The 24,855-nt window shown below is 37.3% G+C and overlaps 1 protein-coding gene across 1 annotated transcript in view; it reads left to right on the forward strand.

Moving 5' to 3' along the window:
* Nucleotides 1-24,855, forward strand: part of Malrd1 (MAM and LDL receptor class A domain containing 1) — a 609,872-nt gene that overhangs the window by 272,339 nt on the left and 312,678 nt on the right. Inside the window, exons 24-25 of the mRNA XM_059263620.1 lie at nt 12,514-12,761; nt 15,987-16,278. Coding sequence (XP_059119603.1) covers nt 12,514-12,761; nt 15,987-16,278 — 540 coding nt within the window. The remainder of the gene's footprint in view (nt 1-12,513; nt 12,762-15,986; nt 16,279-24,855) is intronic.

Raw genomic sequence — 24,855 nt, forward strand, 5'->3', positions numbered from 1 at the left:
AGTCATGTAAAGCTGACTATCACAAAGTATCTACCCTTGTACTAGCATAACACAATCTTCATTATTACAGTTATATAACAATTAAAAAATGTCTAGTGACACCTCCTAATTTGTTATGCCTTAACTATGTAATGGTATCCTTTACTTTGTTATCCTTTAATACATACTTTTATCATGGTGCTCCTAACTTTAAATTTATAGTTTAGAAAGATATCATTTATATAAAATATTAGTTTGTTCAGAATTATATTAAATAAGGAAAAGAATCTGGGAGAAGTAACATCTTCCATGTGTTTTATCTTCTGATTCATGAGTGTAGTTCTCTCCATTACTTAACTTTTTGTCTCCTGTCTTCAGTGATTACTAGTTTCAGCATACAAATCTTATCTGTATTTAATAGATTGATACCTAATAATTATACTTTTGAAATATTATAAGTGGTATACAGTATTTCATATTCATTGCCAGGTTTCACAAAATGAAATTAATTTTATATGTCTGTCTTATGTGTTATTTTCTTTTAATGCATAGAATTTCTGAGTTACGTCATGCATTCTAGAGTTTCTGTGTAGACAATTATGTCATCTGAACGTAAGGACATTTGTCTTTCCTTACAATATGTCTAAACTGAATATTTCCTGGAAATCTCCAGTAAGACCAATTGAGCCTTGAAATGTCACTTTTAGGAAAAAATATTATTAGTTGCATTTTCTTATTAGTAACAAAACAAAATCAAAATATCTGTTTTTAATGTATACCTATGTGCTTTTCAAGTAACTGGCTTATTTATATATTTATATATGTTCTTAGAATCTACATATAGTAATTTTGATAGCCATAACTTCTGGAATATCTCCTGCTTTAGTCCTGCTGGTGATTTCTGTTTCTTCTCTTTTTCTTTCATGTCAGTTTTTAAATACATAAAATCAATTAATTAAATAATGAAAACACGAAGACATAATAGAAAACCTATTAATCCTTATATAAGTAAGAAAGATGTCAAGGTTAAGGTGATTAAATTATGAATAATTATAGAATTATATGAACCTTAAAAATTACTTCAAGCCCTTTAAAACTGGATATGACATGAAGATTATTCTGAAGGATTCATTTTTACTATATCATAATCAACCTTACTTTTTAAACTGTCCATTCTAGCACTTATTCCATTCTACTAAAATGTGAGAACTTGTCTGGGACAAGTGTATTGATCAACCAGCCTGAGTATTTCAAATTGTTTTTAAATATACTGACAAATGTAGTCCTAGCCAATAAAGAGATCATTTCTATAACTTCTGTGACTTGGGAGACAGTGCAGAAGAGTCAATTAAGTCCCACTTGAATGCTTTCCTAGGGAGAACACACCGTCTCACATTAAAAAGCTTTCTTGGCTTCCAGGTATCCCTTGGTATAGTAATAGTTTTCTAATACTAAATAAGTGTTTGCATATTTTCTTTCTATGGCCTTTTGATAGTAACATTTCTTGAAGTTTCTACTTCTTAATAGCAAAACCTATATATTAAAAAATTGGTAAAGTTGGGTTTATATGTCTGTAGTACCCTTTATCATATTCTGAATAACTCAGTTAAGGTATTCTTGAATGCTTTGAGTGTATCTTACATGCACCACCCTAATCCTCTATAATTCACTATTTCTTCCATTGGTTGTTTAAAAATTTCCTTAACTATCCAAGATATGCTGAAGTAAGTTAACAATAACTATACCATCATAATGACTTTGTAATTCTTGACTATCTAGAAAACTCCAACAGCTTAAGAATTTTAACAGTTTATATGTCTTTAATTGGTCTTGGGTTAATTGTGTCTAAGAAGGAGTATGAGGTGGTATATAAAAAAAATAGGTGAAGATAATTCCAGATGGTATGAATTACAGAGTGGCTTACATAGATGCAAAAGTGAAAAAGATTATCATGAACTGATATGGTTAGCCTGGGACATTCCATTTCAGATAGAATACAGCTAGATAGAAATCAAAGGAGACAAACAGGTGGAGTGAACCAATGCAAAGAAATGGACGCTTTAAAGCCACTTAAACAACATAAGCAGAAGAGTGGTGCCATCAAAGGTGAGTTTTAGAGACAGTACTCTGACAGTATATGGTGTGGACGACTGTAGAAATTGAGGGTCACAGAAAGACACATGAATATTCTATTAAAGACACAACTGTGTCAAGTATTTTCGATGAAAATAAAGTTAACTTATATTGGGAGGAAGACCTTATAGATGTGAGAATTACTTAACTGTAGGGAATATCTAGGTTTGGTGAGTGGATTGCTGGCAATTTTATCCACTATCCTTAGTTAAAGAAGGACAAAAAAATTTTAAAAGTTCACAACTTCATGTATTGATTTATAGCTTGACAAGTATCCAATACTGTTAGAAATGTTACCATTCAAGAGCTGGCCACAAAGATCTTGGGCTTGAGAAAGACATTTCTATAGTTTTTATAATGCCAGGAACATACATATACATACTATTATATAATATTATATATTATATGTAGTTGTATTATATCCATACATGATGGTAATAAAAATAGAATATGTACTATATGTGTATTATATTATAGCCATAATTGTGCTGATATTTTATTTGTGATGAAATGTGGTGATATTTTATTTGTATGTTAATAAATAAAGTTTGCCTGGATATCAGAGGAAATACCAAGCCATTTTAGGTAAACACAAAAGTCAGGCAGTGGCAACACATCCCCTTAATCCTATCATTTGGCAGGCAGGGTCTCTGTGTTCAAGGCCACACAAGGGAACAGAGCCAAGTGTGGTGACACATACCTTTAGTCTCAGTATTATAGAGACCTGGAGGTCTGTACAGACAGGCAGTAACAAGGAAGTGAGGTATCTGGGCTAAGAGTCAATGAAAGGGCAGAACAGCAAGGCCATAAAGGCGTGGGTAGACAGGAAGTAGCTCACTTTGGAAGCTGCGGCATGGTGAGGTAAGATTAGCTGGTGGCTATTCCTATTTCCCTGATCTCTAAGGCTTTCAGCCCTATATTTGGCTTCATGTGTTTTATTTAATAAGACTGCTTAGAAATTCATGTACACATAAGGGTAATAAAAAATACAATCAGTAGATAAATAGCATAGAGAGTATAGACAACAGGAACAGCATGAATAATCCCAGATACCAGCAAGAGTTAATAGGAGAATGCTTACAAAAGTGACAGAATCAGAGGCAGCAGAAGGGAAATGGGAAAACACCCAATCCTGGTGATCACCAAAGGCAAGTGATGCTCTTCTATAAAAGTCCATTGCTGACTGTGCATAGAGTAAGAACATGAGGAGTCAGAAACATCTGCTGAGTTAATAACAAGGAAGGAAATTGGTAATCACTGAACGTTAGTTCTATAAACTTATAGAAACTACAGTTGGAATCTTTCATATTTAATGGTGTCAAACCTATTTCTTCCTATAGTTACCCTGGCATACACATAGCTCAGGCATTAATATTTTAAATTAGAAATATGATTTGACATTCACTCACAATAAACTATTATTATGTTATGTTTTCTATAAGTTATCGACCTTATCAAAACTACTCTGTTCAGTATGAAAATTTTATTTTGTGTTTACATATTCTCCAAACATCCTCTTCTAATGCACTTTAAAGTCAAATGTACTCTCACTATCTCTCTTAGTCAGGGTTTGTATTACTGTGATAAAACATCATCACTAAAATCAGCTTGGAGAGGAAAGGGTTTATTTCAGCTTTCAACTATCAGGTCACAATCCATCACTAAGAGAAGTCAGGACAGAAGCTCATGACAGCCTGGGCAGTAGGAATTGATGCAGAAGCCATAGAGGACCATGGCTTACTAACTGCTCTTTATGGCTTGCTCAGAACGTTTTCTTGAGTAACTCAGTACCACCTGCCCATATGTGACCCTACCTCCCTGTGGACTGGGACCAACAAAATCAATCTTTAATCCAGAAAATATCCTACAGAGTTGCCTACAGGCAGTCTGATGGAAGCAGGTTTTTTCAACTGAGGATCCTCTTCTGATATTAATCTAGCTTGTGTCAAGTTCACAGAAAACTAGCTGGGCGTTGGTGGTGCACGCCTTTAATCCCAGCACTCGGGAGGCAGAGGCAGGTGGATCTCTGTGAGTTTGAGGCCAGCCTGGTCTCCAAAGCGAGTTCCAGGAAAGGCACAAAGCAACACAGAGAAACTTTGTCTCGAAAAACCAAAAAAAAAAAAAAAAGATACTTCTGTTAGGTTTTGATTCTTAGGTTAAAAAAAAAGGCATAGGATATCTGAAAACTGAATGCAACATTTGCCACAAATTTATTTTATAAATTTATGTATTAATATTGAATGGGCCTTATTACTTGATGAACATTCAATAAAACTATTAATTTAAATGTTGAAAATGCTGAGCTGAGATAATCACATATATACTCTAAAGTACTTTTCAAATGAGTATTGAACAAAAGTATATTTAATTTCACAAAATCAGAACCTTCTCTAAAGGGTAGTTGAAGAGTCTGAGAAAATGGCTCTTACTTTGCAGCCTAACATTCTGTGGACAGGTGTTGGCAGACCCTCACATAGGAATAAGGCTGTTCTCTCTAGAAATGTCTCTTGATAACATTATAATGCTTCAAAAGGCAGGAAATACCTACGCTGAAGATAAAAGTAGGAAAGAAGAGGTATAGCAAAGGGAACTGGGAGAAATGGAGGGAGAGGAGGCTGTGGTGATGTATTGTGTTCCCCAATATACTGTGTCTCCAAATATAATATGCCTGGAGATCCGAGGAAAAAGCCAGCCACTGTGTAGAAGTCAGGCAATGGTAGCACACGCCTTTAATTCTATCACTTGGCAGGCAGAGATCTGTCTGGATCTCTGTGAGTTCAAGGTCATACTGGGAACAGAGCCAGGCATGGTAGCACATGCCTTAAATTCCAACACTAGTTAACCATGGAGGTCTGGAGGTCTGTACAGACAGGAAGTGACAGAGCTGGGCAGGAAGAGGAGGTGATGTGGCTGGACAGAGAGAGCAAATCAGGTGGCAGAACAGCAAAGCATATAGACATGGGTAGACAGGAAGTAGCTCGTCAAGGGAAGCTGTGGAGTTGGTGAGGTGAGGTTAGCTGTGGCTTTCCTCTCTATTTCCCTGATCTCTCAGGTTTTCACCCCTGTACCTGGCTCCATGTTTTTTATTTAATAAGACAATTTAGAAATTTGTCTACAGGAGGCTGCTGTTGGGATATATTTTATGAGAGAAGAAAAAGAAAAGAGAACACAGCTTATAAGCCTAGCTGTTAGTACCCATACCATCATCTTTGGATTCAAGTCTGGACTACACTATAAAAAACAGTTTTTAATTAGGGAGAGCATGGCAATTTTAAGACCTAAACAGAGTAGGATAGAGTTTAATCCACAGAGATATAATGTGATATAGAAGGATAAAGAGGTGAGTATTCAGAAGTTATCTTCAGGTACTATAACCATTCAGAGAGATCTAAAATACATGCTCCTCCAGGCAATTCCTTCCATGAAGTAACAGTATTATATAACATAAGGGAAAAGTTTTAATTTCGATAATAAGAAAGAAATCTCATGGGTCCCAGAAATATCTCAAGGTCAATGAGACAGACCTCACAGTCATTCAGAGTGACTTTTGATCATGTGGACACAGTCCCTGACCAATCAGAGGGAGATCATGGCCAGCCAAAAAGATTTTAAAGACATTTACAAGTAGAATGTTAAAAACATTACCCCAAACTGAGTCCAAATTTGAACAATATTTTGTTATAATAAAAAAGGTGGGTTTGTGAATTTAGCACAGTAGTAAAGCATGTATCTAGGAATAATATTTTACCCAGGGTATATGTGTGTGTTTGAATTATAAATATTTTGTGTATCACAATTCCTTATTTTATGGAAACATATTAACAAAACAAGACAGTTTAAGAAATCAGATTATGGAGCAATATTAGGGAGGCTTCTGCTTCCTACTGGGAACAAGAAAACGGTACTGGGTTTGTGCTTTGTCAAAACAGCCACAGGATAAGACAACCCAAAGTGTCTTCAGACATTCAACAGCCACCATAGAATTGTGTGTTTAATGTGGTGAGAGGAAAGATCTAAAAATCACTAGTCTGTCTCCAAAATAATAAAAAGTAACAACAAAAAGTAACAACATTCCAAATGATACAATAATCATAAAACCTATGTATTTCAAATTCTTCACATCATAACCTATAGCAACAGTTTCTTAATTTAAGCTTTATCTGATTAGTGATGAGAATATGTCCATAAATAAAATATATTCCTTTGACGGTATGTAGAAAGAATTTAGAAAGAACTCTTTGGAAGGGTATTGTGCAGTAAGTTCTTTATCTGGAAATTGCTGCCCCTTCTACATGCTTTTGTTAGTTTTTCTCTGGCCAGTATGCTAGAGAGGATGGCTCCTGGAGTTTTGATGATAAAGTAATTCACATTCTCATTTAGATAAAATTGCCTCAGGATAACTCAAACAGTTGTCCAAATAAGCTTTCTTCTCAGGAGTGCTATTAGTTTGAATGCAGGTGGACACGCTGTAAAGGTTTTTCTCAAGTGCTTTCAGTGTCTGGATACTGCCTCACATATATTTTTGCTTTCATTTCATTTCTTCATTAATATTTAAGTACAAATTAATCAGACATTATTGTTTGAAAATAATTATAAATGATATATATTGCTACACTAGAGCAAATTATTCATACTCTGGTTCTATTCAAGCTAAAATATGTCTTTAAAATGGCCATAGGTATACATATATACATATATAGATAACAATAATTAATGAAAAAGAGCAAAGGGGGTATATGGAAGAGTTTGGAAGGAGGGAAGTAAAGGGAAAATAATAAATAATATAATCATCAAAAATTTTTAAACGTTTTTTAATGTGTCCTAAGCAAATAATTTGCAATTCATGACTGATAGTAGGATATGACTTAATTCTGAAACATCTTCATCATTACTGTTAGGTTTATAGCTTATTATGTAAATGTTAAGAGATGTCGGTGTAACTGCTACAAACATAGAAATGAAAGAAAAATATCTTATTTATTTATTTATTTATTTATTTATTTATTTATTTATTTATTTATTTTGCAATACAATTCAGTTCTACATATCAGCCACGGATTCCCTTGTTCTCCCCCCTTCTACCCCCCTCACCTTCCCCCCACCACACCCCCATTCCCAGAAAGAAAAATATCTTAAGCAATACAAGTAATAAAATATTCAAGAGAACATCTGGGAGATAGTTTGGCATTCAATGCAACTTAACCTTTAATTTCTGCAACTTACTGTAATAACTAATTCAAATTATTACATATTTTACTTTTTATGTAAAATTCCACAATTTTCCATGTCTAGATTAAACAATTAAAGTGATGAATTATGGGAGCAGGAGGTTCCAGCTGGAATAGGAACAGAGTGGGAGAGCAAGGAAAGACATACCATGATAAATGAAGACACCATGGGAATAGATAGAAACAGTGCTAGGGAGGTTCCCAGGAATCCACAAGGATGACTCCACCATAGACTACTGGCAATAGTTGAGAGGGTGCCTGAGCTGGACTACTCCGATGATTGGATGGCTGAATACCCTAACTGTTATCATAGAACCCTCATCCAGTGACTGATGGAAGCAGATGCAGAGATCCACATCCGGGTCCCAGGCAGAGCTCCAGGAGTCCAATCAATGAGAGAGAGGAGGGATTCAATGAGCAAGGGATATAGAGACCATGACTGGAAAAAGTACAGAGACAACTAGCCAAACTAGTGGAAACACATGAACTGTGGACCAATAGCCGAGGAGCCTCCATGGTACTAGACTAGTTCCTCTGGATAGGCGAGGCAGTTGTTTAGCTTGAACTATTTAGGAGACCCCAGGCAGTGGGATTGGCAACTGCCCCTAGTGCATGAGCCGGCTTTTTGGAGCCTAATGCCTATGATGAGTCACTTTGTGCAGCCTTGGTGCAGGGGGGAGGGGCTTGGATCTGCCTCAATTGAATGTACCAGGCTCTGCTGACTCCCCAGGGGAGACCTTGCCTTGGAGGAGGCAGGAAGTGAGGGGTGGGTTGGGGGAGAATGCTGGGGGGTGGGAGGAGGGAGGACAGAGGAATCAAGGAATCTGTGGTTGGTATGTAAAATAAATAGAAAATCTCTTAATAAAAATATTTATTTGAATAAAAATAAAGTGATGAATTATAACTTTTGTTTCAGGCAATATTTCTTAAGTTAAATTCTATTACTTAATAATAGCATTCCTAATGTTTTTACTGAGACACAAGAAACAAAAATGAAAGAAAAGAAATAGTTAATTTCACTGATTTAATACATATTTCAAGGAGAAAAGGTGTACAACGTTACAACTTACTTCATTTTTTATAGTATTTTTATATTATAATTAACTTAATTTCACATATCAGCCACAGATTCCCCTGTCCTCCCTCCTCTCACCTCCCAGCCCTCCCCTGCAGTCCACTCCTCACTCCCACCTCTTCCAAGGCAAGGTCTCCCCTGGGCAGTCAGCCCAGCCTGGCAGACACAGCCAAGGCAGGTCCAGTCCCCTCCTCCCTACACCAAGGCTGAGCAAAGTGTCTCAGCATAGGCCCCAGGCTCCAAAAAGTCAGCCCATGCACAAAGGACAGGTCCTGGCTCCACTGCCTGGATGCCTCCCAAACAGTTCAAGCTAATCAACTGTCTCACTTATCCAGAGGGCCTGGTCCAATTCCATAGGGGTTCCTCAGCCATTGGTTCACAGTTCATGCCCTTCCAGTAGTTTGGCTATTTGTCCCTGTGCTTCCTCCAACCATGGTCTCAACATCTCTCGCTCATACAGTCCCTCCTCTCTCTCGCCGATTGGACTCCCGGAGCTCCACATGGAGCTCGGCTGTGGATCTCTGCATCCACTTCCATCAGACACTGGATGAGAGTTCTATGATGACAGCCAGGGTGTTCGGCCATCTGATCACCAGAGCAGGTCAGCTCAGGCACTCTCTCGACCATTGCCAGTAGTCTGCAGTGGAGGTATCTTTGTGGATTTCTGGGGACCTCTTTAGCACTCTGCTTCTTCCTATTGCCCTGGGGTATTCATTCATCATGGTATCTCCCTCTCCATTCTCCCACACTGCTCCCGATCCAGCTGGTTCCTCCCTCTCCCCTAAGCTCTCTTTCCCCTGACCCTTGCCTTCAATTACCCCTCCCACCCCCAGTTTGCTCATGTAGATCTCATCATCTATTTCTCTGTCATTGGGCAATCCATGTGTCTTTCTTAGGGTCCTCTTTACTAGGTAGCCTCCCTGAAGTTGTGAGTTGCAGTCTGGTTATCCTTTGCTTTACATCTAGTATCCACTTATGAGTGACTATATACCATGTTTGTCTTTCTGAGTCTGGGTTACCTCACTCAGGATGATTTTTTCTACTTCCATACATTTGCCTGCAAATCTCATGATGTCATTGTTTTTCTCTGCTGAGTAGTACTCCATTGTGTATATGTACCACATTTTATTTATCCATTCTTCAGCTGAAGGGCATCTAGGTTGTTTCCAGTTACTGGCTATTACAAATAATGCTATGAACATAGTTGAGTATGTGCCTTTGTGGTATCATTGAGCATTCCTTGGGTATATGCCCAAGAGTGGGATAGCTAGGCCTTGAGGTAGACTGATTCCCAATTTTCTAAGAAAGTGCCATATTGATTTCCAAAGTGGTTGTACAAGCTTGCATTCCCATCAATAGTGGAGGAGAGTTCCCCTTGCTCCATATCCTCTCCAACATAAGCTGTCTTCAGTGTTTTTGATCTTAGCCATTCTGACAGGTGTAAGATGGAATCTCAAAGTTGTTTTGATTTGCATTTTCCTGATGATTAAGGATGTTGAGCAATTCCTTAAATGTCTTTCAGCCATTTGAGCTTTCGTTGAGAATTCTCTGTTTAGCTCTATAGCCCATTTTTTAATTGGACTGTTGGGTATTTTGATGTCTAATTTCTTTAGTTCTTTATATATTCTGGATATCAGCCCTCTGTTAGATGTGGGGTTGGTGAAGATCTTTTCCCATTCTGTAGGCTGTCATTTTGTCTTACTGACCATGTCCTTTGCCCTACAAAAGCTTCCATACAGCTTATAAACACCTTCAGCAATGTAGCAGGATACAAGATTAACTCAAAAAAAAATGAGTAGCCCTCCTATATACAAATTACAAATGGACTGAGAAAGAAATAAGAGATACATCACCCTTTACAATAGCCACAAATGATATAAAATACCTTGGGGTAACTCTAACTAAAGAAATGAAGAACCTGTATGACAAGAACTTTAAATCCCTGAAGAAAGAAATTGAAGAAGATCTCAGGAAATGGAAAAAAGATCTCCTATGCTCATGGATAGGTAGGATTAACATAGTAAAAGTGGCAATCTTACCAAAAGCAATCTACAGATTCAGCGCAATCCCCATCAAAATCCCAACACAATTCTTCACAGACCTGGAAAGAATAATACTCAATTTCATATGGAAAATCAAAAAACCCAGGATAGCCAAAACAACTTTTTTCCTAATGGCTATGAGACTAGTGCCAGATTTATAAAATATAAACTTATGTGAGCCATGGCCACAACTGTATATAACAAACTAAACTATTATATTTAAACATTGCTGTGAACATATCACTTCAGAGTTTTTATTATTGCATGACACAACAAAGGATCCATGGTTTTGAATTATGTATTTATTTTTATTAGTTCCTTGACAGTTTCATGCAATGTGTTTTGATCATATTCAATCTCCTTCTCCAACTCCTCCCTGATCCTTCCCTCTCCCTCTGCATCCATCTTTGTCCTTTGCTGCTGTTCTTAAATCCTTCAAGACCAATTTGTGATGCCCAGATATTCTTGGATGTGTGGCCTTCCACTGGAGAGTGGTCTACTTACCAAGGGCTACACTCTCAGAGAAAACCGTCTCTTCCTCTCCTAGAAGCTGACAATTGCCAAGTGCTCCATGGCTAGTGGTGGGATTGTATTCCCCCCCTCACTCCCCCACCCCTGAGTTACTGGATGTAGACAAATTGCTAAACCGTCTTATTAATAAGAAACACAGAGCCAGAAATTGAGGTTAAGAGAGAGATCAGAGGTATAGGACAAGCCAACCTCACCTCACCTCACCCTATTGATGTTCCACTTCCAAACAGACCTACTTCCTGTATACTCAAGCCTATATACCTTTCTGTTCTGCTAACTCATTTCCTTTCTCTTCCCAGCTACATTACTTCCTCTTCCTACCCAGCTCTGTCACTTCCTGTCTGTCTGTAAAGACCTCCAGACCTTTATGGTTAACTACTGTTGGAATTTAAGGTGTGTACTACCATGCCTGGCTCTGTTCCCAGTGTAGCCTTGAGCTCACAGAGATCCAGACAGATCCCTGCCTCACAAGTGACAGGATTAAAGGCGTGTGCTATCATTGCCTGACTTCTATGTCTAATATAGTGGCTGGCTTTTTCCTCTGATCCTCAGATAAAATATCACCACAAGTGGGATTTGGTTTCACTTCGCCTTGCATATGTTCTGTGTGTGCTGTTACAACCTCTGCAAGTTCATATGTGCAGCTCCCTGTATGTACAGAGATAACGTTTCCTAGCAGTCATCTACTATCTCAGGATCTTACACTCTTTCAGCCTATCTTCCACAATAATCCTTGAGCCTGTTGTGGGGGGATGAAGTATATTTTCCCTTTTGGTCTGAGCCCTCTGAAATCTCTTATTCTCTGCACCATGGCTAGTTGTGTTATGAGTCTTTGTGTTAAACGCTATCCACTGCAAGTAGAAAAAATCACAGGTAAGGTTGAATGATTCATTGATCTTTGGTTATGATGATAAGTCATTAGAAGGAGGTCTCTCTCAGATCCCTCTCCTTAGAGCTCTGGGAATCCTTCAGAAGAGGAGGTGGAAAGGTTATAAGGGCCAGAGGGGATAGAGGACACTAGGAGAACAAGGCTCTGAGTCAACTGAGCAAGGCTCATAGAGACTGAAGCAGCAAGCACAAGGCCAATACGACTCTGCGCTAGGTCCTTTGCATATATATTACAGCTTTCAGCTTAGTATTTTAGTGGAAGCTTGACCATGAGAAAGAGTAGGTCTCAGACTCTCCGGACTCTTTTCCTCATGTTGGGTTGCTTGTCCAACTTTGATATGATAATTTTTGCTTCATCTTATTATATTTTATTTTGTCATGTTTGGTTGTCATCTCTTAGAAACCTGTTCTTTTCTAATAAGAAACAGAATGGGAGTGGATTCAGAGTGAAGGGGAGGTGGGGATGAACTGAGAGAAGTGTAGGAGGGGAAACTATAATCAGGATATATTGTATGAGAAAAGAATATATTTGCAGTAAAATGGGAAAAATGAAAAAAATTAGGGAAAATAAAAGAAAAAAAAGTTGATATAAAGATAGCTTTTCTTTCCTCCCAATCTGAGTTTGCAATTTTTCCAGGTGCCTCTAGTGAACGATGTGACTTCGAATTTGACCTTTGTGCCTGGAAGCAGGATCAGGATGAGGACATTGACTGGAGTCTGAAAGCAAGCAACATCCCAACTACAGGCATAGAGCCAGCTGTGGACCATACCCTCGGAAATTCTTCTGGTCATTACATCCTTCTCAAAAGCCTTTTCGCACAGCAACCCATGAAAGCAGCTATAATTTCAAGCCCAGTTATAAGCAAGAGAAGCAAAGACTGCAAGGTATGAGGGACACATTCAGGAATCTTAAAACAACTACTGAGAAAGGTCATGTACAGAGTACCTAATACTAGAGAAGATGTGTATTCACACTTACTCAGCATAACATTTTTGAGGGGAAAAGGAATAAATAGGAATGATTATTAGAACTACTAGAGAAATTCTCTTACGAATATACTATACAGATTTCAGAATTTTAGAAACGACTGGAAAAATGCCAGGGTTAACTACTCATGGTTATATATAATACAAAGTAAGCAAAATACCAGTTTTGTTCCTTCTAGGAGTTTTGTGATTATGGAAACATGAGAATTTCATGATCACCACTAAGAAAAATAAATAATAGGCAATATATTAATAATATATCTAAGACTCTGAGTTAGTTAAAGCTATCTATAAAAGAGAGAAGTCTTTTCAGAGAGGGAAAGAGTAGATTTGGTCCTTAAAACAAGAATGTAAAATTATAGGCAAGAAAAAACATGACTTCATAACCTATAAAAATTTGAATAAATGTCTAAGGTTTCTCAGCTAAAGGACTCAACATAATTAAATGTAATTTAAGGCACTAACTATAAAGTAAGCTCTTAGAAGTGATTGTCCTGTTTCTTGGCTTACAAGAGACTTTTAAATAAATATGCTACTTATTTGTAGTATGAGATACATAACATTAAAATTATGTGACAGCATACATAATGCTGGGTTGGATATTCCCCAATATTTGAACACTGACAGGAAGTAAATTACATTCAAAGAGGTTTTTGCTGAACAATTCAGGTTAGATGAAAGTTACACAATCTAAACTGTTATGATCTTCCTAACCATGCTCTTTGTTGTACCATGTACACAGAAGAGGTAGCTGTAACCCAAGGAGAACTGTGGATCAACCTTCATCATCACCATCAGTCTTAATCCTTGGCAAACCTTTAGTTCATCAAAGGGGATTTTCTGTCTCATCCTGAGCTGACTTCACAATTGGACTCTCCCAGAGCAATCTCTGCTCTCAGCTGGGCAGTGAGGTTTTACAAAAGAGGAACTGGATGAGAGTTTTAGAGAAGAATGTGGTCAGACGTTTAGAATGGAAGTGAGAAATCACACAACAGGATTACGCTTTCGTTTGGTACCAAATTGAAATTTAATAAAGCATCCTTTTTATATGCATTTTCTGTCTTGCAAAGAACTGACACTTTCTCAGAATTAAAAGCCTGACATACCAGATTTCGTGTATGTTAAGTCTATGTCTATAAATTTAGATGTATCTATCCCTAGAAAAAAAATCTCAAAATTGCAAGTTAGTCTACACATTTAATTAAATAGTAAAGCATGAAACATATAAAATTATAGTTTGACTTCCAAGCTTTTCTATTTCAGTATATCCTATGAATGCTTAAAATAATTATTTTGTCGTAGTAACTAAAACAAAATCTCATCCATCTCTATGTCCCTTTGGTCACCAAACTGCAGTTGCTTTTATTTAAAGCACGTGTCTGAGAATATTAAAGGATACCTGAAAATATCAAAATTTTAAGAGGAATGGCTGATTTTGTTAATATTCATGATATAGATTGAATACAAATAGGCAAGAAAAGGTCATCCTGAGAATTATTGGTTCTCTAGGATGAAAAGTATTTGTATGAGGTAAGCGGAATGACCAGAAATTTTTGATAAAATTATCTGTGTTCTTTCACCTTATAGAATATCTTTAATCAAAGAAAATTAAATTGGTTTTTTTCTCTTTTATTTATGAAAGACAAGTAGCATGGAGAATATCAAAAGTGTTGAGAAAATGGAGATTTTATATAAAAAATATTTAGAAGACTTAATATTTTGCAGATGTTAATTCCTTCTTAATTGCCCTGGGGATAGTTTATGTTTCTTCATCAATAGTCTCCCTGGAAACAAAGATGAGGATGTTGTTTCCATATTAGCATATTGACATGACTCAAAAACACCTTGAGATGGAGATACAAAATAATTTTTATATAAATGAGAAGAACGCAAAGCAGAACATTGGGAGTGGATGCCTCTGGCTGCCTGGGATCCCCACAGCAGTGGGTCACAAAGCTGGTCCTGAATTCCTAGTATCTGTTGATGCTTCATGAGGTTGGTCCAAGCCTTTACATTCATCACTAAAATAAATAATCTAGGAAGGTTTTAGTGTCCCAAGAAAACCATCATAAAATTCATCTTGGAAGATAATTTTATAAAGAAAACCACTTGGCGATTTCATCAGCTAGGAAATTTGAATATTCATGTGACATGGCTCTCCTTAGTCCAGGCTTTTGTAGTAATTCACTACACATATTAATTAATCATATCTTTAACTCTGTAAGCACATTCATCCTATTTCTCCTGTGTATTATATGCACAATTGTTGGTATTTCAATAGTGTATTCTTCTTGTATAAAGAGTGCCTTCTATGATCATTTTCTCTCAGGCACCTGGCAAAATAAAAGCTTTAAAAAGCTCTGAATCACTATTGTTTATAAGCTATTTTCTTCTTTTTCCTAGAATTTTCCTTTACTCTCTTCCACTGTGTCACAATGACTGATATTTTAGTAAACTGTCTCTGACATGTTGGAATATGAATCCCTTGAAATAGTAGTTTTAATAGTTTCGGAATTTCCAGGGTCTGTTAGGCTGGTACCTCTTTCTAGCATCCGAAGTAAAATCTGGTAAGAGCAACTTTGCAGGACTTACTGTATGGCATCCCATGCATCTTATAGAACAAAAAAATGTGTGTTTAGTTTAAGAATGTGGTAGACTAAACAAAATATCCCTTTGTCATTTAACATAAAAACGCCCATTTGGGCCATAATGAAGCCACTCTCATGGTGTCATTGATCCATTAGTGAAGACAGAGCCCTCGTGAACTGATTGCTTCATAAAGTTTCCATCTCTCTGTACTTTGGCATTTAAGGTTAATTGCCAACATGGGGATTTTAGAGAAAATGTGAAATCTTTAACCTTGAGGAATCTTGCTTTAGAAATAGAAGAATAAACTCTCTTCATTTTTCTACTGAATTTCTATTCAACTTTATTATACTGTCTTCCCTGCATATAATTCAAAACTATCTGTCCTTCCTTCATTCAGTGCCAAAGTGCTTAGGCATCAATAGAATGTGCACATTTAATTTGCCTTCCAGATCTGTTAATAAAGAAGAGGATATTGAAATATGTTTTGAAGTGGAAATTATACTCATCATATGTAACTTCCTGTTCTTGCTACAGATCATTTTTAATTATCACATGTATGGCACTGGCATTGGGGCCCTCATCTTGCTCCAGGTGACAGTCACAAACCACACAAAGATACTCCTTAATCTCACTGAAGAACAAGGCAATTTCTGGCAGAGAAAAGAATTATCATTGTCCAGTGATGAAGACTTTCAACTCAAATTTGAAGGCAGAGTTGGGGAAGGCTACCCTGGTACTATCGCACTTGATGACATTGTACTCACAAAGAGTTGTCTGCCATCCCACTGCTCCACAAATGAAGACTTGGCTCTTCCCCTTCCAACAGGTGTGTTCTCTGTTGTGTTTCCTTTGTGTTTTTATAGGGTGTAAGGCAGAAGGTAAGGAAATGGGTGCAAATGAAGCAAATTCCTAATAATGCATTGTTTCATAATGAAAATATGTTTTTAAACTAAAATGTATTTTGCAAGCCTTTACTTACAAAAATGTCTTCCAAATTTTCTCCAAGCCCTGTTGTATTTATCAGTTCCTGAGTTCTCTGTCTAGACAGTTGTGTCTTAGATAAATGAGTCAAGCAGCAGAAGACTCTATTGAAAGGAATCTGATTTCAAATCAGATCAGTCTTAAGCAAATATTCCTATATATTTTAACAAAATACAAAGAAAATCAAGAGCAGAGGTATTCTGTTTTAATTAGACATTATTCTGGTTATGTGCTTTTCCAGGCACAAGGAGGTTACTCTCTAATAAAACTACCAGTAAATTGAAAATAATGCAAGCAAATAGTGCATTTAATACAGCTAAGCTGCTGAATATCATAGCTTAACCACAGGATGCACTGCAGTGAACCAGATGCTTTACCTAGTATTTCACAGCTAATAAGATCTACTGCTTCCAACACCGGGAGAGTACCCACGCATTGATATCCCAGGTTAAGTTCAAACAGTGAAATGTTTGGAATAGTTTTCATGGAACGCTAGTTATATTCTCCCATCATAAAAAGGGAAAAAAGATTATTGAACCAAGACAAATCATGAACGGTCTGTAATTGCTCAGTCTTTGTAGACCAATGGGTGTATCTATTTGAATAGCTGAATGTATATATTAGAATACTTTAAATATTAAAACATCCACATGTTCTTTTATCCTGAAATATCTAGTGATTTCTTGAAAGTAATATTGGAATTCATTGAGTTAGCAATTTTCAATATATATGTACAGTGGCAATGTTATAAGATGAGAATACAGTGGACACCATGAAACTACACACTGTTGATATGACATAAAAACAACATGTATTGTTTAAATGATAAAAAAAATTTTGCAAATTTAAATTGTGACAGATGTTAATACGTAACCACATGTTTAATGTAGAAACTGGACATGTTCTCTGCTATTGTCTAAATCTCTCTTATACTTAATGAAAACAAATGTCTTCCATAAAGGATAAGTTCAATTATTAGTCTGGATTTTTCTGCTGATCAAAAATGAGAACTCCATTACTTTTGCTTCTTTTTTCTATTCATCACAAAGGTGCTATTTAAATGCGATTGAAAGATAGTTTTAGTCTAGTTTTCAGTAGACAGTATTACCTGCATTTGATCTACAATAGTCCTAACACTGTGTAGAATAGCATAGAAAAATGTAAGGATACTGAGATTATATTGAGTGGTAAGTCAGCTTAGATAGATTATCTGAAATGTCCTTTGGATTCCTCAGTTAATCTACCTCCTATGAAAGCATAGCCTTCCATTGTGATTGGAGTATAAGAATGCTGTCTATGCTGATGTTATACAAGTCCGTTCTATAAGAAAGTGAGTTCTTGAACTTACTGAAAAATAAGTGAAAATATTCAAGGGGTAGGAGATCACATATTTTTTGTGGACTCATTTCAGTTTTAAACTAACAACTACTAAATGGAATACATGATAAGTAAATTAAATTTTATTGGAGTATATTGAGACCTTAAACTTATAAAATATTTCTAAAAATCATTTTTTTCTTTTTTTAATTTATAATTTGATTTAATTTTACATATCAGCCATGGATTCCCCTGCCCTCCCCCCAGCCCACCCCCCATTCCCATTTCCTCCAGGGCAAGGACTCCCCTGGGGATTCAGCTCAACCTGGTAGATTCAGTCCAGGCAGGTTCAGTCCCCTCCTCTGAGGCTGAGCAAAGTGTCCTTTCATTGAGTAAACAATTATTACAAAATAATACTAATTATATATTAATTCTGAAGTTAATGGCATATGTGAATAATGTCAAATTCTTTGTTTATCCTTACCATATTTGATGTGTGTTAAGATTTGTGATTAATGAGGCATAGAGAGGATAGAACAGTTGCTGAAGTACTTGTTTCAAACTGTGAGGGACTGAGCTTTATGCCTACAGGAAGTGGTGGTGTGCACGTGGAATTCCATGGTTGGTAATCCCATGCTGAGGAGACAGAAATCGACATATCCATAGGGTTACTTGCCAGCTGGGTTAGCCTGATCAATAAGGCCTAGGAACAGTGAGAGACCATATCCCAAGAAACACCAAACCAAATAGACAAAAAAAAAAAAAAAAAATACAAGGTAGGTGGTTCCTGGGGAACAACACCTGACATTGACTTCTGGCCCCCAGACATGTACAAATTTACATAAACACATGTATGTCCATACATACATATTTGTACCAACACACACACACATTCACACACTTACCATGCACACATACATATACATAAGTTAGTATTGATTAATGGAAAATAAAAGAATCTACATTCAGAGGCTATGGAAATGACTCAGCAGTTAAAAATATTTGCTGATCTTGTATAGGATCCAGGTTCAGCTCTCAGCACCCACATGATTCACACCTATCTATAACTCTAATTTCTGGAGGTCTGGCTCAAGTCTTTGGCCTCTGCAGATACCAGACACACATTTGGTACATTTATATGCACAGGCACACATTCATAATAATAATAATAATAAAACACATTTAGAAAGGAAACTGTTCTTCATAACAAATCAGTGAGACAAAGGAGAATAGAGAAAGAACCATAGTATCTGGTGGGCTATGATTAAATCCTGAGGATGTATAATCCAGAGTATGTTTATAGGATGCTCAATTTGATACATTTATTGGATGTGTGGGAATTTGAAACCACGGTTCTGCTCATCTGAGGAAATGACCCCTTCAGCTTAAGGTCCACATGGCACAGTAGAATTAGAGGAGGATTGTGGTAGAGAGGTGGTAAGGGCAGGCCAGACATCATGAGGAAGATTAGATGGTGTCATGTAGACTGTGGAGGTGGGCTGAGGAATATGGGACAAGTCGAAATTGCCTTGGGTATTTTTTTCCCCTCAAAATGAACACACATAGAAAGTATTTTGAATGGTGTTAGAAAATAAACACATGAGAAAGGATATGGAACATAAGAAAAATGTTAATATATTTATGGAAAACATTAAATCATATTAAGTTAGATAAAGCATATCACTGCTATAAATTGATAAAACGGCTATAGTAGAGAGTCTATGCTCAAAGGAGCATTCTGAAAATAGAGATGAAATAGCTGAATGTTTTAATAGCTATCCAGATTGTAATATGTACATGTAAGTGAAGAAGATAAAATGAATGGGCATGTTATTTACTTTCTTGTAATTTATTAGCGTATGCTTAACTACATTCAGAAATTAGACCAATGCATTAATAAGCATACCCATTAAGAGTGAAATTCTGGAGGTTTAATGTGAAATTGATAGGAAATATTGACTTCATTGTGAGTTTATAGGATCTTTCAGGATCCTGATATTTTAAGGAAGTTGACATCTTAACCAAATGAAAATCTGAATGGATTCTTTTGATCCTAATGAAAGTTGTGTTAAGAGAGTTATGGGGTACCATTCCTGCACTGGAGGCTTTACTTGATAACATAGATGTTTAGTAAGGGCATTGTCTCTCTCATTATATGGTGACTCCATTTAAATTCTTCTCATCTTCTTATGTGTTTTAGGAAGCTTCTACAGTAGTAGGTTTCCATATGGTTCTTCAAAATGCCTCTAGTGTTAGTTGTCCACCCCATATTCCCTTTACCCTTCTCTCATCTTCCTCCCCACTTAATCCTCCTATTTTAGTTTCCTAATTATATCTCCATCACACTATATTCTATCCCCCCTTCATTGGAAGATCCTGTCTTCCCCACCAGTCACTTACTAGGTACCAACATCTATAATTATTCAGATTGTAGCACACATATCAAAAGTTTAAAAGCAAACATCCACATATAAGAGAAAATGTTCAAATTTGTCTTTGGAAGTGTTAGTTACCTCAGTCAGTATGTTTTTTTTTCCAGCTCCATCCATTTACTTGTAAATTGAATAATTTCTTGCTATAATTACTTTCCATTTGAATAATTTCATTTTAAACAGTTAAATAATATCCCATTGTGCAAATATACCACATCTTCATTATCCATTCAGCAGTTGATGGACATCTAGGCTCTTTCAGACTTCTGCCTATTATGACTAGAGCAGCAATGAAAATGGATGAGCAAATATCTCTGTAACAGGATGTAGAGTCTTTGAGTATATGTCTAAGAGTGGTATAGCAGCATCTTGAGCTAGATTAATTCTCAGCTTCCAGGGGATTCTCCACACTGAATTCTATAATGGCTGTACCAGTTTGTATTCCCACCAGTAATGAATGAGTGTTCCCCTTTCCATCATACTTGCCAGCATGTGTTGTCATTTTTTTTAATCTTCCATTCTTACTGGAGTAAGAGGAAATCAGAAAGTAGTTCAAATTTTCATTTCTGTGATTACAAGAAAAAGATAAAGAAGAAAGGATGAAACCAAGCAAGCTGAGCACTCATAGGCAGCAAGTCAGTAAGCAGTGCCCTCCCTGGCTGTGTTTCAGTCCCTACATCCAGGGAGCTTCTCTGAGGACCTTTCTTGTCTTCCTTTGAGGATGGACTATAACTTGTAAGTCAAAGGAACCACCTCCCCCCTTGCAAAAAATTAATAAAACAAAATAAAAGTATAAAGATAGCAAATTTCTTTATGAAGTTGCATTTGGACCAAATTGGGAAAGTGATCAAAAGAGACCAAAGACTTTATTAGCAAAGTGATGTTATTATTGATCCCTTGAAGATTTGAAGTCTTATTTGAGAGCTTTATTTAACAGCAGTTTTATTAATTGCTAAATGAAGTATAAAAATAGATGTTAAATGAAATTTAATGAGAAAAAGATAACCACTGTTCTTCTTTGAAATGCTCCCATGCAGATTGAGTCACTATTATATTTCATCTTTTTGATAGATATTTTATAAAGTCTCATATAATGAAAGCAGGGGAAAGTTTTGATTACATATTTATGATTTTGTGTTTCATCACTTTTGCTTTTCCCAAATAAAGTTCAACAATCAATTTATTTTAGGATATACACATTACAAACAGATTTTGTTTTAAAATAAGTGTAAAGCAGATTTAGGTAAATCACATATTTGACATGATTAGAGCTATGTTTTGGTTTTGACTTTTTCTGTATATATTGAAAACCCTTATTTTTCTCTTTTTTTGATGTGGTTGTTTATATTAATTCATAGTAAAAGAGCTTATGTTTTTGCATAAACATGGTTACAAAATGTTATAACTATTACTTATTTCCTTGAAATACTTGCCTATAGTTAAAAATGCTGCTTCTCCCTGATAAGGATGCAGGCATAGCAATTCATTCAAAGTTCTGATTGCATGTGGGATGATAATCTCTTTTACACTGCACATGGTGCTTAGTGCAAAGTGAACGTGTCCTGAGATATAGACATGCCCTTGGATCTCGGCACTGCTTGTTAGCTGTGTGAGATGCCAATCCCACTTTTCTAATTCTAATTTTCCTCTTCTGTAAACTGTAGGACTGAAAGAATCTGAGTGAGCCACCTGAAAACTAATTGAGGAAATAGTTTATAGTGTCTTCAGCCGTGCTTGGATGTCAGCGTTTTGTGCTGTTTCTCTTTTCTATCATTTTGTTCCTCTTTTGGAGACATTATGAAATTAAATTGTATATAAGAGAACTTTCTTTTTTTTTTTTTTTTTTTTTTTTTTTGGTTTTTCGAGACAGGGTTTCTCTGTGTAGCTTTGCGCCTTTCCTGGGACTCACTTGGTAGCCCAGGCTGGCCTCGAACTCACAGAGATCCGCCTGGCTCTGCCTCCCGAGTGCTGGGATTAAAGGCGTGCGCCACCACCGCCCGGCCGAGAACTTTCTTAAAAGCAGAGTATACCTGCTTTTCTTTCTACATTCATAAAAGCAGATGTCAGGTCTTTGAACATCTTGTTCTTTGCAAAGAAACAATTCTCATCAAAGCTCCAAAATATGTGTTTACTGACTTTAGTGACTTAATTTATTGTCTGTATTTAAATGGAGGAAAAGTCACAATAAAGCTCTATAGCTAGATTGACATGATAATCACTGAAGGATGAAAGAGACAGAAAAGAGACCAGAGACTGCAGGATTCAAACTTAGGAACATTCTAAAAGATTCTTGAGAGTCACAGATGTTAATGGTATACTTAGCTGTGTATGGTGTGGATAGGGAAAATGAAAGATTTTTTTCCCTTTAAAACATATTTATTTATTTTACATGCTGACTGCAGTTTCTTCTCCCTCTTCTCCTTCCAGTCCACCCCCCCCACCTCTACTCTGCCCCCCACATCCACTACTTTGCCTTTTCCATTCAGAAAATGGCAGGCAGGCCATGGTTATCTACAAAACATAGCATATCAACTTGTAGTAAAACTAAGCCCCTTGGCTAGTGTTAAGGCAGGGCAAGGCGACCCAGTATGAGGAATAGTGTCCCAAAAGCCAGCAAAAAGAGTCAGAGAGAACTACTGCTCTCACAGTTAGGAGTCCCACAAGAAGATCAAGCTACACACCTGTAACATATATGCAGGGGCCTGTGTCAGTCTCATACAGATTCTCTGGTTGTCAGTTCAGTCTCTGTGAGCTCCTTTGAGCCCAGGTTAGTTGGTTCTATGGGCTTTCTTATGGTGTCCTTGACCCTTCTGGCTCCTACAATCCTTCTTCCCTCTCTTCAGTAAGATTCCCTGAACTCAGCCTAATGTTTGACTGTGGGTCTCTGCATCTGTTTCCTCCAGTTGCTCAATGAAGCCTATCTGATGACTACTGGGCTGAGCACTAATCTATGACTACAGCAGAATATCTTTAGGCATTTACATTGCCTTTTTTTCTCCAGTTGTATTTGGTTCTATTCTAGGCCTCTGGGGCTTCCCACCTCTGGGTCCTGGTGCTTCAGGAAGTGTCCGGTGGGCTCACTCTCATGGCATATGTCTCAGGCTGGACAAGGCATTGAGTGGCCACTGCCAGAATCTCAATGTCACCCTTACTCCAGAACATCCCATAGACAGGACCTACACCCCTTGCCTAGCTATTGGCCATTCATCTCTTTATTAAACCAATAATAACAATATATCTTCACACAGTGTACAAATATTCCACAACAGTGATGCTTGCATCTGTAGTTCCTGTTTGCTTATCCAGATTTTGCATTTCCTGAATTCCCTCAGTTTGTGTTTTCTTTATTGCTTCTATTTCAATATTCATGTTTTGAATAGTTTTCTTCAACTGTTTGCTTGTTTTCTCTTGACATTTTTTTGGCATTCTTTAAGGGATTGTTGATTTCCTCCATTTTTTTTTTTGGTTGTCTTTTCCTTGATTTCTTTAAGGGGAGTTTTTCATTTCCTGTTTAAGGACCTCTATCATCATTATAAAGTTGGCTTTAAGATTGTTTTCTGGTGCTTTGGCATATTGGAAAGTTGGAATATTCAGGGCTTGCTGTAGTGGGATGACTGGGCTTTAGTGGTGACATATTGCCCTGGCTATTGTTAATTGTCTTCTTACACTTGCGTTTAGCCTCCTAAATTTGGATTGATTATAGGTCTAAGTGCTCATTTCTGGATTTGTCTCTGTTTGGATGAGTGTTTTCTTCTTTAGTTTCTGTTTCCTCTCTGGCCTTCTAGATCCTGTGGCCTGTGGTTGAGTAGAGGGTCTCTGCCCATGTTGGGGCCTAGACTTCTGAAGGCCTAGATGGCTTGTGGTCCAGCAGGGGGTTGCTGCTCAAATTTGGGGCTGAAGTTCTGGCTATGTATGTGCGTGGCCTCTGATCTGGCTGAGGGTCCTCTGGAGTTCAGATGTTGCCCTGGCTTGTGGTGTAGTAGGAGGCTTCTGCCTGGTTTTCAGGGAGTGGGCCTGGTCTCTGTGGTTCAGGATGCTGGCCTGGCCTCACTTCTGTTTTTCAGGGAGCTAGCCTGGCCAGAGGTGTGGACAGGGATATAGTGATGAGGAAAGGAGATGCAGTTGGATTTATACTGGGTGAGGATGAGGATGGTGGGGCACAGTCTTTCCTGGGGTTCAGGATGCTGGACTGGCCTCTGCCAGAGGTGTGGGCCAGGACATGGTGACATGGAGACGAGGTGTGGTTGAGATTTGTTGGGGAGGCATGGGCGGGACAATGCAAGGGAATAGCTTACCTGGTTTTCAGGGAGCTGCCTGGCCCCTGATGGGATGGACAGCCTCTTTGAGAGGCATGAGTTGGTATATGGTGATGAAGAGAGTAGGGGCAGTCAGAGTTATGCTGGGCCAGTGCAGGTGGGGTGAGGGGCGTTATGCTGGCTAGCCTCTGTGGAGTTGGAGGCTTCCTCCAGAGGTGTGCTGAAAGATGTTTATTTTATACATACAGACAAATTTTGGAATGATTTTTGAATTAATGTTTGCCTGATAGAACACATCTTACTTTTAATACTTAAGCCTCATAAAACATCTTATTTTACTTTTTTCCCCCGTGTTTTGGTTATATTATTTAGACTGCAACCAAAAAACCCACTAGGATACTTTTTATTGTAATATTT

Source organism: Peromyscus eremicus, chromosome 5 (genome assembly GCF_949786415.1).
Source record: "Peromyscus eremicus chromosome 5, PerEre_H2_v1, whole genome shotgun sequence".
Taxonomy (NCBI): Eukaryota; Metazoa; Chordata; class Mammalia; order Rodentia; family Cricetidae; genus Peromyscus; species Peromyscus eremicus.